At 42.8% G+C, this 15,049-nt stretch overlaps 1 protein-coding gene across 1 annotated transcript in view; it reads left to right on the plus strand.

Annotated features, from left to right (window-relative positions):
• spata5 (spermatogenesis associated 5) overlaps positions 1 to 15,049 on the plus strand; it is a 127,544-nt gene that overhangs the window by 25,290 nt on the left and 87,205 nt on the right. The window contains exons 13-15 of the mRNA XM_039012098.1: positions 5 to 58; positions 439 to 518; positions 3,572 to 3,698. Coding sequence (XP_038868026.1) covers positions 5 to 58; positions 439 to 518; positions 3,572 to 3,698 — 261 coding nt within the window. The remainder of the gene's footprint in view (positions 1 to 4; positions 59 to 438; positions 519 to 3,571; positions 3,699 to 15,049) is intronic.

Below are 15,049 nucleotides of genomic sequence, written 5' to 3' on the forward strand. Positions count from 1 at the left end.
TCAGGGTCCAGAGTTACTGAGTAAATATGTAGGGGAGTCTGAGAGAGCTGTCAGAGAGGTGAGTACCAGGCCAACTTTCATTGTCTGTCATACAGTATACCCAATACACTGAATATGTGGACTACTTCCATTTAAAATAAATGTATTTAATATCCTACAGCAGTGGTGTCAAACTCATTCCACAGAGGGCCGAGTGTCCGCAGGTTTTGTGTTTTTCCTTTCAATTCAGACCTAGACAACCAGGTGAGGGGAGATTCCTACTAATTAGTGACCTTAATTCATCAATCAAGAACAAGGGTGGAGCGAAAACCCGCGGACACTCGGCCCTCCGTGGAATGAGTTTGACACATGTTCTACAGTACAATGTATATGCAGAATCGGGGTCGACTATATATTAATGCGTGTCTCTCTCTATATATTGGCATATGTCAATACCAGTTGTTTAGGAAGGCCAGAGCTGTTGCACCCTCCATTGTGTTCTTCGATGAGATTGACGCTCTTGCTGGAGAAAGAGGAAGGTAGGTATTTCTTCTCAGAAATGAGAACAATGACTCTTTGAATGACTGACTGTCTATAGTCCCCATGTCTGTACAATAATTACACTGATAAAGCCGGCTGTGGAGTTCCCATGGAGACAGTTCACTAGCGCACGCACACCCGCATGCACACACAGGCATGCACGTACACACTGACAAACAGAAGAGCCAGTCTGTCCGGAGGCAGTGCCAGTGCCATCAATGGGATGGCACTGGGAACATCTGTGGCTTCAGGAAGAAGAAGAAATGGACAGAGAGAGGACACAGGCCGCGGCAGACAAGCGCTTCATTGTGCACGCCACAGCAGATGGGGGAAGCTAAATATGAGGCGTACTTCCCGATAAACCCCCACTGAAAGTCAATGGTTTAGGACCAGACAAAAGACCACTCCAGATATGGTTCAAACATGGCCTTCTCTCAAGCCTAATTGGACAGAGCCTGGGATGGGTCACAGTGTCTATTCTTTCCAAAACCATTTTGCCATTTAGTGCATGTAGGGTGACATTTTGTGTCTGCTGAAGTACATGCAATACTTGAAGTGGGATTTAGCTCCAAACTTCTCTTATGATGTCCATGACATCACAAAACTAAACAGTGTGCATAACTCATACATGCGATTCAACTGCGACCTGCAGTGTCATATGGCCCAAGGGTACAGGCTACAGTTGAAGTCGGAAGTTTACACACACCTTAGCCAAATACATTTAAACTCAGTTTTTCACAATTCCTGACATTTAATCCAAGTAAAAATTCCCTGTCTTAGGTCAGTTAGGATCACCACTTTTTTTTAAGAATGTGAAATGTCAGAATAATAGTTGAGAGAATGATTTATTTAAGCTTTTATTTCTTTCATCACATTCCCAGTGGGTCAGAAGTTTACATACACTCAATTAGTATTTGGTAGCATTGCCTTTAAATTGTTTAATTTGGGTCAAACATTTTGGGTAGCCTTCCACAAGCTTCCCACAATAAGTTGGGTGAATTTTGGCCCATTCCTCCTGACAGAGCTGGTGTAACTGAGTCAGGTTTGTAGGCCTCCTTGCTCGCACATGCTTTTTCAGTTCTGCCCACAAATTTTCTATGGGATTGAGGTCAGGGCTTTGTGATGGCCACTCTAATATCTTGACTTTGTTGTCCTTAAGCCATTTTGCCACAACTTTGTAAGTATGCTTGGGGTCATTGTCCATTTGGAAGACCCATTTGCGACCAAGCTTTAACTTCCTGACTGATGTCTTGAGATGTTGCTTCAATATATCTACATAATTTTCCTGCCTCATGATGCCATCTATTTTGTGAAGTGCACCAGTCCCTCCTGCAGCAAAGCAGCCACACAACATGATGATGCCACCCCCGTGCTTCACGGTTGGGATGGTGTTCTTCGGCTTGCAAGCCTCCCCCTTTTTCCTCCAAACATAACGATGGTCATTATGGCCAAACAGTTCGATTTTGGTTTCCTCAGACCAGAGGAAATTTCTCCAAAAAGTACGTGTTTGTCCACATGTGCAGTTGCAAACCGTAGTCTGGCTTTCTTATGGCGGTTTTGGCGCAGTGGCTTGCGGCCTTTCAGGTTATGTCGATATAGGACTCGTTTTACTATGGATATAGATCATTTTGTACCTGTTTCCTCCAGCATCTTCACAAGGTCCTTTGCTGTTCTGGGATTAATTTGCACTTTTCGGCACCAAAGTACGTTCATCTCTAGGAGACAGAACGCGTCTCCTTCCTGAGCGGTATGACGTCTGCGTGGTCCCATGGTGTTTATACTTGCGTACTATTGTTTGTACAGATGAACGTGGTAACTTCAGGCGTTTGGAAATTGCTCCCAAGGATGAACCAGACTTGTGGAGGTCTAAACATTTTTTTTCTGAGGTCTTGGCTGATTTCTTTTCATTTTCCCATGATGTCAAACAAAGAGTTTGAAGGTAGGCCTTGAAATACATCCACAGGTACACCTCCAATTGACTCAAATTATGTCAATTAGCTTATCAGAAGCTTCTAAAGCATTGCCATCATTTTCTGGAATTTTCCAAGCTGTTTAAAGGCACAGTCAACTTAGTGTATGTAAACGTCTGACCCACTGGAATTGTGATACAGTGAATTATAAGTGAAATAATCTGTCTGTAAACAATTGTTGGAAAAATTACATGTGTCATGCACGAAGTAGATGTCCTAACCGACTTTCTGACTTTCGAGTTTGTTAACAAGAAATTTGTGGAGTGGTTGAAAAACGAGTTTTAATGACTCCAACCTAAGTCTATGTAAACTTCCAATTTCAACTGTATGTATCAGTTCGGGGGTCAACTTAAGTCAACTCAGGAATGGACTGGATATGGTATTCGACCTGACAAAATGACAAAATGCCCCACTTACACTAGAGATTTTCTAATTTAACTGCATGCCCGAATTGACCGGATTTTATGCAATTCTTTGACCCCTGCCTTTCAAATTTGCTTGATGCAGGGGCGTCTGTCGGAATGAGTTTTCTGATACTGAGACAGAGACAGAGAAAAGAAGAGAGAGAGAGGCCGAGAGACCGTTGGAGACAGGCGCATAAAGAGAAAGGGGAGAGAGGAAAAGATGGGAGGCATTGGGTCCATAGGGAATGAAAGAGAAAGGAACAGACCTTGGATGAAAGGTGGAAGCAGCATGGCAGATTTCTCTCTTAGTCGCAAGGCCTTTTTTCTCTTCCTCCCAGGGTCATAACACAGTGACAGGTCTCTTTTGTGTTCCTCTGAGTCCTTGTCTGTGGTAATGACGTGTGGCACTTCCGCTGGCCCTGTGAACAGAGACAGAGAGAGAGTGTGTGCGTGTGTCTGACAGAGGTGGGGAGTGGAAACGGGAGGGAAAGACACTACACTGTGCTATGGAAAATAAACACCTTATTACTTCTCAGTGCAGGGACTGGGACATGACAACTTGAACAGACACATTTTTGGTTAAAGGTCTTTTCATATCTCCTCTCTCCTCCCTCTATCACCCCCCACCCACCTCTCCGTTTGTACTCCCCCTCCTCTCTCTCCCTTTCGCTCTCTCAGCTCCTCGGGGTCTGGTGGCGTAGGGGACCGGGTCCTGGCCCAGCTCCTGACAGAGATGGACGGCATCGAGCAACTCAGGGACGTCACCGTGCTGGCCGCCACCAACCGGCCCGACATGATAGATAAGGTAGATCCAGCAGAGTTCCTGCTCCCTCTCCCTCCCTCTCTTTCTTTCTGCTTCCCATCCTCTTTATCCTCCATCTATCTCTTAATGAAACTTCATGAGTGCTGATCAAAGACAGAGCCTGGGCCCTGTCAAAACACACCCAGGAAAAAATGGCCTGGCGCTACACAGGCACTATGGGCTTTTACAGCTCGCTCTTCCTCATTCTTGCTCTCTGTAGCCTTCCCTCATCTCCCTCTTTTCCGTCTTCCTCTCTCCTCCATTTATGTATGCACTTGCTCTTTATGAACATACTCTGCTTTCTGAAATGTAATCGTCTCTGCTCTTATCAGAAAGTAGAGTGATTAGGAGGGGAAAAACTTAAAACTGAAGATATCCTTTAGTCCAGTGCCTAGGGGGAACTTCCTCCTGCTCCCACTTTGCCAGGTGTCTGTTGAGGCCCCATGGTGGGATAAACCCTCACAGTGCTTCCTTATGGACAGCTGAACAGCTGGAAGTCTCCTCCAGGGCCACTGGTGGAGAATTGACACATCCCTGGCCTGCCTAGCAACTGAAGACCATTTCCTTCCTTCCTCCTCCCCTGCTACTGCCTGGCCTGCCACTCCAAGCTCTGTTAGCAGTTGGGGTTCGAGCCCCTGGGAGAGGTGCATGAGAAACCCCAGGCATCCTCAGCAGCCCCATCAAGCCAACCATGCTGCTGCTGTCAGGAAGCAGGGGTCCCAGACAGCTGAGAAATCAGATTAGCCTGCCCCCCTACCAAGGGGGTAGTAGGGGGTGCTATTTGAATGCGAAACACATTAGGCGTGATGGGAAACGCAAGCCGCCAAATGGAGTGGCACTTTCTATGGTCCCCCTTCCCTTGGTCTGGCACCCTACTTACACACCACCACCCCCAAACTGTCAACACACAGGAGTAGGCGGCCATTTCCATGAGAATGGCAGGATATGATGAGACAAATGAAGATTAATGGGATGTTTGGGTGTCAATGAGGCACATTGTCGGCAGATTGATGGAGCACAGGGACTTCTTAGTTTGATGGACCGAGTGGGGGGAGAGAGAAGGACATGGAAAGACAGGGAGTATGCATGTACTTATGGGGCATAATGTAGTTTGGGTGGGTCTGCTTTTGTCTCTCAGCCACTAACAGAGTCAAGTGTCTACTTCCTACTTATCTACCTCCTTAAGCCAGCTTTTAGAACTGGCTCCACCGTGGACAGGGAGCAAAACATTTGACCTATAAAATGCATGTTGTCTTTCTCTCACAAATAATTCCAACAAATACAGCTTAGACTGTTTACACAACCTGTTTGTGTTAAATAACTATGACTTTCATACCGAAAATAATCATACAAAATTCCCACAGTTCAACAGGCCTTTGTATTGCACAATTCGCCCCATCCCGCCTTTTGACCCATTTTGAGTCTCCTGTGACGATTGATGAGTGGCACTATTCTATTTACCCAGCCTGCTTTGGAGGAGAGCCCCCTAGCCTTGTGTCAGTCTGTTTTTGTAGCAGCTGTCCATCTAAAACAGCCCCCCCCCCCGACCCACCCCTTCACACACACGTGCACACTTTTTCCTCGAGGAAGGATAATGTTGGTTTGTTGTTCCACTGAATAGCCTATTTATTGAACACAATATGTGTCGAGCTCCCACCCTTCTATCAGGAGGTGGGAATGCTACAGTATATGTGATTACTGCCAGATGGAGTTTGTTTTTAACCAGACGTTACCAACTGGGCTCTTATCAGGTCTGTGGATAACAGATGTGTGGTGTTTCATGCTTCTTTTAATAATCCCCTCCCTCCACTCAACACAGGGCTTGTGTAGTTTATTTTGTGAACAGGAGATGGCGCCACATCAGGTGCTGTTCCGCCATAAACAAGTATGTCGAGGTAGTCCTGTGGACTTTTGTTTTACATATTTTATTCTAAACGTGTTAGTGTTTTGCTGGTTCCATTGGCTATTAGGTTGTTCTACACAATGCCATTTAGCATTCTACGATGGCAAGAGTGAAGGCTAAGGCCTATGAGTGCAAAAATAAAGGCACACATGCAGGAGATTGCAACGTTATTCTGGAGGTTGGAACCCCAACACATACTGCCCTCAGACGCATTTAGTTCTCTCTGAACACTGTACTTTTACACAGTCTACATGTCACCATTGGTAATTGGTATGCCTCCCTTGTGTATCTTGAAAGAGTCCTTATCAGCGTTTTAATCTGTGGCCTAATACTTGCAGCTTCCCAAAGAGCAGTGTTTAAACCTCCTAAATGGACCAAACTACCTCCCCCCAGTAATTTAAAATTTGCCACACAAGATTGCAAAATTACGGAATCTGACCCCCCTCACCTTTTCTTCTCAGAATTTTGTTAATAACCGTAGGGTGGAAAAAAGGTTTATATCTAATATAAGGTTTATATCTACCTCCTAGTGTCTTTAAGGGGGAACAAAAAAACAGAAATAAAAGCAAAGGTTTTTAATTTGAAAACTCCACCACCACATCTCAACATTAGTCATGCCTTGTGTTTGTTAATGTTTTAGAGGAGCTGGACTTGGGCTGTTGATTTATATGCAAACAGACACACGACAGCAGAATATGAGCTCACTGAACATCTGTCAGTATTTTTCAAGCCAATGGTCAACGTTGGACATTTCTAATCGTAATCAGAGTCTAATTGCCCTAGTCTGTAATTTGTGGGCCAGTTTGTAAATATCTGAATACTAGCCTTTATTTATAGCTTCAGATTCCCAAGCCTATAAAAAGCCCTTAGCCATAAATGTGCCTTGACGTTTTTTATAAATTTTCTTGTAGTCTTTGGTGTATCTGTGAAAAGGATTGTATCACAGAGTTGCCTGCTGACGTCAATTTTGTTTTGCCTTGGAAACCTACCACATCGCCAATCACCATTCAACCAGATGGCATTCCCAGACATCCCATCATAGACTTTGCTTTTAAGTGCCATTGTTTTGGGCGACAGCAGTGCATTTAGTCTTTGAAACAAGAACAGTCTGTTGTGAAAATGTGTCTTCAACTCTTCATTGACCTTTGACCAGACGTAAACATTCTCACGTTTTATAAATGTGTCTCCTTTGGCTCTTCACCCCAACATGGGGAACTATCAACTATATCCACCTAGCAGACACTGGTCATGGGCGACTCTCACAGTTTGAATGATGCACTCCCGTGTTGCCACTCATCCAACAGAAGCCTACCTGGGCCCAACCTTGACCTGGCAAGAAATGTAATATTAGCCAAAAGAGCGCGGTAATAAGCCCTTCAGTCAAAACAGGCCATATTTTATTGTGTTTTGGTTATCTTCTCCGAGCTTTACCTATTTTCTATCCATTTCTCTTTCTTGTTCTATCTCTGCCTCACTGCCTCTCTCTCACTCTCTCTCTGTCTCTCACTCAAGGTGAGCCAACCATGATGGAATTTCTATTTGTGCTGTCTTAAAGGATTAGAGTTCATTCACTGTTTTCCTGACTGTACACTTCTCAATAGGGTGGTGCTGCACAGCACAGGATGTCTCTCTGAAAGCTTGGCTGTCAATGTTATTTCAAAGTATTAGTATCTCTGTTTACTGGTAAATGATACAGCATTTTACCCCAGTTCTCACTCTTTCGCCCGTCGAAATCAGTTACGTGAAAAGACACCAGCTACAGATGTAGCTCAGTGGCAAACGAAAACAAATGGGAGATTTTGTGTGTGTCTGTGTGTGTGTGTGTGTACACCCAGGCAATGGGATACCAGCAGGGGAGGGATGAGCTCTAGGAGGAGATGGGGGGGGGGGGGGGGGGGGGTTATGATCCCCAGGCAAGTATCAAACTTCAAGGGCTGTATTAGTGTCAGATTACACAGTGTACGTCTTAGAATACCATCAAGCAAATCAACAGAACCCGAGCAAATCAGTATTTCCACTGTAATAGAACTGACAACATCAGTCAAGCCCCCCCCCCCCCCCAGGATACCAAAAACTGATCACGCATGCACCAGATTACGCTGATTTAAATTTATAATTATGAGGACAGTTTAATGTGATTCATCACATTTTTGCTCCTTTTCATGCGGTGGCAGTGTATTAAACATAGTCCTGGTCGTTGCATGCTTCTTTTCAACTTGAAAGGCGGTTGATAATGTGCTCTCCACATTGGGAGTAGCAGAGCATGCATAGATAATACAAAATAATAAATGACAATGAACTAATGCGCACATTCCACTTTCACCGGCTGCTCCTCTGTTTTTGTGAGCGAGCGAGAGAGGGAGGGTGAGGGAGACATCTCCAGCGTGTGTCGTCTTGCCTCTTGGCGAGCAGAGACCACCAGGGCCTTGGAATGCTTTCAGTTCAGGAAATCTCGTTTATTCTCATAAATGCTGTGCCTAAACCCCTCCACAATCCCACTGGAGAGCTTCTCTTCCCCGCTCTCTCATTGGAGCTTTGTCGAGTCTAACGGGAAATGTGTAAATCAATGTACTCATTGAGGTGTAGGTTTTTAGGTTTAAAGTACATATACCACGGTACATGTTGAGGTGAAGGTCTACTTCTTTTGGTGTGAAGTCTTGAGGTGACGAGTGGAGAGCACGGTAGGTTGGTGTAGCATTTAGTGCTAAGACTGTGGTAACATTGAGCGAACCTTTCCTCCTCTTGCATTTGGTGTATTTGTGCATAGAAGAGAAAGCGTTTTGTTGTCACATTTAATTCACTTCACTTTAAGCCTCAGTAGTGCAGTGGAAGTTTGGGCTTGATATTTTCAAGAGGGCAGGGACCTTATTTGACATGTGCAAAGACAAAAACACCTAAACGACCCCACTCTTCTCTACTTCCCAGTGCTCCCCACACTAACAGCCAGGGAGCTGGGAGCTGCATGAATCATCAGTGCTCACCTCCATCATACAGCCATACATCCAGGTCCACAGCAGCCCAACAGGGGACCTGGGAGGGGCTACCTCCTAATAATACCCACTTTGTGTTTCTCCAAAAAAAAAAAAGAATAGATCACCCTGGCCGGGGGATCCCGACACCACATTAAGAGTCGCTTACAGGTGGATTAGGTGTAAGTTTAGGGGATTTAAATGGGAGCGGAGTATAGTAACATGCTACTGAGGGTATTGCTGTCCATTCATAAACGGGACAGGTTTTTTTTTATTCAACAAGGGCTAGTGCTGTTTGGGCAGCTAACAAATGAGCTATTATCTGAGCGACGATTTGGAGGCGCTGCCGGAGAGATGGTAACGGTATCCCAAAGTATATCCTCAATCAGCCCAGTCATCTTCGTCAAGTTTTAAGTTACCCATTGTAAGTGAAATGAAATCAAACCAAGCCTCTTCTGCTAGGCCCATTTGGCTGTCAGAGCGGGAGTAATGTTTCCATGTTCTGGAGCTGTATATATCTTAACTACACTCTCCTTCATATGTATTTGGACAGTCACCTTTTATTTGAGGTTATTTTAATCTGTTTTACCATTTAGAAATGAAAACACTTTATGTATCTAGTCCCCCCATTTGAAGAAGTCCTAAGTATTTGGACAAATTCACTTAGTGTATTAAAGTAGTCAAACGTTTTGTATTTGGTCCCATATCCCTAAATCAAGCGTGTAACTCTACAAACTTGTTGGATGCGTTTGCGGTTTGTTTTGGTTGTGTTAGGGATTATGTTTTGCCCAAAAGGAACCGAATAGGGAATAGTGTGTTTTTATTGTAAGTAGAAGATGTTTCTGAACACTTTTATATTCATGTGGATGCTACCATGATTATGGATAAGCATACAGAGGCACAAAGATACTCCTCAAAAAATGCTAACCTGCCCTGTTATTGGTAATGGTGAGTGGTTAACATGTTTTGTTGTAGCCTCTGAATGGTATCTCACTCATCATCATTCATGATTAATTCATGATTTTTCTTAGTCATGGTATTATCAAGATTAATTTAGAAGTGTTTAGAAACATCTTATCTACTCACTTAGAAAGAAAATTACTTCATTCACCATTCAGTTAATATTGGGCAAAACATAACACAAGCAAAAATCTAGCCTTTTGGGGTCCTAAGTGAGATTTGGTTGGGGGGAGGGTGGTTAGTTGTCCCCCTCTTGACAGTGGAGAAAAATTAAAGGTTTAAAGTTATTTTCATGCAATTCTACACATTTTGCCATGGGCTGTAGAGAAAATGGAGCCATTTTAAAGCAAGTTTGCTGCAATTCTACAAATTTTCCCATGGGGAGGAGAGAAGAAATGTTCAGTTTTACAGCTTGATGTAGTCATTGCGTGCTAGGAATATGGGACCAAATACAAAACCTTTCGCTACTTTGATACACTATAAGTGCATTTGTCCAAATACTTATGACTTCTTCACATGGGGGGGACCAGATACATAAAGTACTTTCATTTCTAAATAATAAAACGAATATGTATGTAGATACCCTCAAATAAAAGGTGACATTCTGTACTATCACCTCGTATGAAACATTAGATCTCAAATCCATAATGCTGGAATATAAAGCCACATTTTTATGTTAGTTTCACTGTGCAAATACATAAAAAAAACATATATTGGGGTTCTATGTGTTTTAACATGTTTGCAGAGGAAATGGGGACAGTTGTGTTGCTTTTCTGAAGTGAGGTTAAATCCATGTTCTGACATGGGTTGTTCTTGTAGTGCAATTATTGCACAAACTGCTTAGTGACTTTTTCAAGTGGGGATTTTCCTGAACGTTTCGTATGAGGCAATTTGACATCAATTTGAGATTGGATCCTGTGGTCATAGATTGCTTAAGGGTAGTTTTCATTATCCTAGGTTTCAAGAAAGAAACCCATTCCTTTAAAGGCTTTCTAACAAATGAAATGCAATGTGCTTACGTAGCTTAGCATTGTAATTCATTATTTCCTTGAGTCTTAAAACAACAGACTAGTTGTATCCACTTTTTCTTTTTTTAAAGGAACATTTCTTTCCATGAAATTCCTCAATTCGGTGCTAGTGTCCACTGGCAGTGGCTTGTGAAAGTGGAATCATCATTAAATCACCTTCAAAGTAGGGGAACCCTGGGGTCAGGCGTGGCAAGGGCCGGTAATAAACCACGGAACAAATATGTTGGAGGTCTGTTGCTGGGACTTTGCAGCCACACTGGAAAGAGGACATGCCAACACATTTACTCTCTTAAAGGGAGTGTAGCACTTATTTCTTAATGCCAGAACCACATATAATAGGAACTTAGAGCACCCCAAGAAAAAGTTCCCAAATTATAAACTCTTAAATCAATTGTTATATTATAATGTTGTTCTAAAAGTTGGGTCTGAGGTTTTCTCCAAATCAACTCTAATTTCGGAAAAAGTAATACCACAATGCCCCTCGGTCAGCATCACATTGTGAATTAAAAACGTTAAAGAAATACATTTGTGAGAATGAGGTGGTCAAATTGGTCCCTTTAACCACACTGCTAACATTATGCCTAACCCTAACCTTAAATGTGGCTGTGGTAACTAGTGGAAACCGGATGAATTGGGTATCTACTCAGCAATCTGCAGGGCACATTTCATCCCTGAGAACTTCCATGGCTATCAACAATGGAAGGAGTGCTTCAACACGAAGTTGCTTCTCAAAGAGGATTCTGTCCCTACCATCAATGTGGCTTCTAAAGCATCTCAAACAGCCAGCAGCACCAGCAAAGACAGAGCATTATCATGGGTTTCAGTGATCATGGAGGTCAACTGGGTAAGTGAAAGAGCTAGCTTGCTACCTCTATGCTAGCTATTGCACATTTAGCTCCATCTAAATAACACTGATACAACTAACCAAATGTAAAAATGTCTGCCAGCTAACTGCTGATTCTGTCATACTATAGACAGTACAAGCCTACAGGAAAGAGTAGTTTTGGCTGCGACGAAGGTCACTTACTGTACAGAGCAAGTTTTCAAGGTGTTTGTGGGGGCTGCGCATTGCCCTAATTCGGCCATTTTGTGGCTCCAGGGGAGTTTTCTTTACAACCTGTGAAGTTCCACTTACAGTTTACCATGTACAGTTCAGTAGGCGACAGACAATAATTTGTGGAATTTCTTTCCTAATGCGTTTGAGCCAATCAGTTGTGTAATGAAAATCTATTTATTTTATCTTTATTTAACTAGGCAAGTCAGTTAAGAACAAATTCTTATTTTCAATGACGGCCTAGGAACAGTGGGTTAACTGCCTTGTTCAGGGGCAGAACGACAGATTTTTACCTTGTCAGCTCGGGGATTTGATCTTGCAACCTTTCGGTTACTAGTCCAACGCTCTAACCATTAGGTTACCTGCCGCCCCTATAGGGGTGGTATACAGAAGATAGCCCTATTTGGTAAAAGACCAAGTCCATATTATGGCTGGTCAGTCAATCAGAAAAATGACAAGAACTTTGAAAGTTTCTTCAAGTGCAGTCGCAAAAACCATCAAGCGCTATGATGTAACTTGCTCTCCTGAGGACCGCCACAGCAAAGGAAGACCCACATTTACCTCTTCTGCAGAGGATAAGTTCATTAGAGTTACCAGCCTCAGAAATTGCAGCCCAAATAAATGCTTCGCAGAGTTCAAGTAACAGACACATCTCAACATCAAATGTTCAGAGGAGACTGTGAATCGGGCCTTCCATGGTCAAATTGCTGCAAAGAAACCACTACTAAAGGACACCAATAATAAGAAGAGACTTGCTTGGGCCAAGAAACACGAGCAATGGACAATAGACAGGTGGAAATCTGTCCTTTGGTCTGATGAGTCCAAATTGGAGATTTTTGGTTTCAACCTCCGTGTCCTTGTGAGACGCAGAGTAGGTGAACGGATGATCTCCGCATGTGTGGTTCCCATTGTGAAGCATGGAGGTGGAGGTGTGTTGGTGTGCTTTGCTGGTGACACTGTGTGATTTATTTAGAATTCAAGGCACACTTAACCAGCATGGCTACCACAGCATTCTGCAGCGCTACGCCATCCCATCTGGTTTGTGCTTAGTGGGACTATAATTTGTTTTTCAACAGGACAATGATCCAACACACCTCCAGGCTGTGTAAGGGCTATTTGACCAAGGAGAGTGATGGAGTGCTGCATCAGATGACCTGGCCTCCACAATCACACAACCTCAACCCAATTGAGATGGTTTGAGATGAGTTGGACCGCAGAGTGAAGGAAAAGCAGCCAACAAGTGCTCAGCATATGTGGGAACTCCTTCAAGACTGTTGGAAAAGCGTTCCAGATTAAGCTGGTTGAGATAATGCCAAGATGGTGCAAAGCTGTCATCAATGCATAGGGTGGCTACTTTGAAGAATCTAACATATAAAATGTAGTTAACAAAAAGTATTTTTTGGTTACTACATGATTCCATATGTGTTATTTCATAGTTTTGATGTCTTCACTATTATTCTACAATGTAGAAAATAGTAAACATCAAGCAAAGCCCTTGAATGAGTAGGTGTGTTCAAACTTTTGACAGGTACTGTACATTAGGGCTGACCCCATTTAGTCAACTGGTCAATTGTTTGGTCAATAGGCTGTTGATCAACCAAGATTTTTTGTTGTTGAGCAGTGGCAAATATATTAAAAATAAATGTATAGCACACGAGACACCTGTCTGATTCATGCCTGTCTGAGTGGACTTATCCATTGTGCAGGCCACAGAGATGGCTCAACAGAAGTACATTTAGCCTTTATCTGATTGTCTTAACCCGCTGTCACTGTAAAGTAATTTAAAGTAATTTGTTCTTCGTCTCAAACAGCAAGGTAACAAAGTCTGTTTTTACCTATTTGAAAAATCTTTCCAGCTCTCTCCCTTTCGATAAAAAAATGTCATGCTCTGATCCGGTGGAAACGTAATAAAATAGGGCTACCTGATTACTTCTTATCCCTTGTGCAAATAGCCTACAGCTGTTTCTGTCTGTCTGGAACTCGCTGGTGTGAAACTCTTGAGGGCCCAGAATATTTTATACAATGTTGCAAGTTTGCTAACACTAGCTTTGGGCCAGACCAAATTAATAGTTGATACAATGTGTCAAGTTCCTTGCAGACAGGCAATGCGTAGCCAATGTGATTTATAGGATATTTATTTTCATCACAATATTTTCTAACTTCGGACTGCAATGTTTTTCTTTGTTGGATTTATGTAGGCTATTTTTACATATTGGCAATGGCAATATAAGTTACTTTTAAATGTGTATCATGTTCATTTGATACAATTTTGATTAACCACATGACATTGATTTTGAGATGTTATGATTTTATTATGAATGAAATTAAACTGTTCCATGAAAATATGAAAGTCATAACTGCCACGCAGAACGGTAGAAATGGTACGATAACTTGTCACTTAAAATGGAAAAGGTTGTCAACCGCTGGTGTAGCCTATTACCGGCAACTTCAGGAGCATAATGGCAGAATCTGCGAAGGCCAGCAGCAGCGGGCAGTGGGAGGAGTTTTTTTTCTTCTGGTTTGGCTATATTGATCTTTTGCTCCCTCTTTAGTAATTTGTGTGTCTTAATTTTTAATTGCAGTGCTTAAAGCATCAGACAAGCTTAGTAGCCTACATATAGTTGATTTTATTCAAACATAGTGTGTTTCTATATATGGAAAAATACCTGTTTTAATATTCCGACCAATCAATTGGTCGAAAGAACAGACTCTCAGTCTGTTCTTTTTTACATTGCGGACAGACACTACATAAATATCTGTTGTGGGGTACATTAGCTGCTACCTGGACTTTAACTTGATAAATGGTCCTGTGAAATGTGCCTGGGTCATAAGTATAAGACTGTGTGTGTTCACTCTCATATGTGTACAGTATGTGTGTTCTTTTCTCAACGCTATTTCACTGTTTCATGTCTCTGTGTAAGCATTGGTTTGTCACTTTTCTCACTAGTTGCATGAGCACCAATTGGTATAGTTTGGCCCCAACTTCTTATTTGTCAAAGAGTTTTCATCTAATCTGTTAAAGTTTTACCTAGCTGTCACAAACAGTCCGTGTCAGACTTCAGGTTGAGATGGCTTATAGTTTGAGAAGCTCCTTGGAGTCGGTACTGAAATCTGAATATGTTTTTTCACACATCTTCATACAAATTGTGTATGCGCGTGTGCATCCTGCCAACCGTAATTTACGGTTGGCAGGAAACACCAGAAGTTGTCTCATGCACCAAACCCCCGACTTGGACAGTGCCCCGCAAAATATTTTCATGTATTTACCACCTCTAAAGGACATAGGGTCCCATCCTAAATCCTGTTGCCTGAGAAATGAAGCATTTCAGATGTTCACCAGTCCACTGTCCTCCGGGCCAGACCCAGAACTAATCTCTTTCATCTCTGGTTGCTGGGGGGGAGAAAGTGGAGAGCGCACTTCCCTCCTCCAGGATCTCTTC

The sequence above is a fragment of the Salvelinus namaycush genome, chromosome 17 (assembly GCF_016432855.1).
Source record: "Salvelinus namaycush isolate Seneca chromosome 17, SaNama_1.0, whole genome shotgun sequence".
In the NCBI taxonomy this organism is placed as follows: Eukaryota; Metazoa; Chordata; class Actinopteri; order Salmoniformes; family Salmonidae; genus Salvelinus; species Salvelinus namaycush.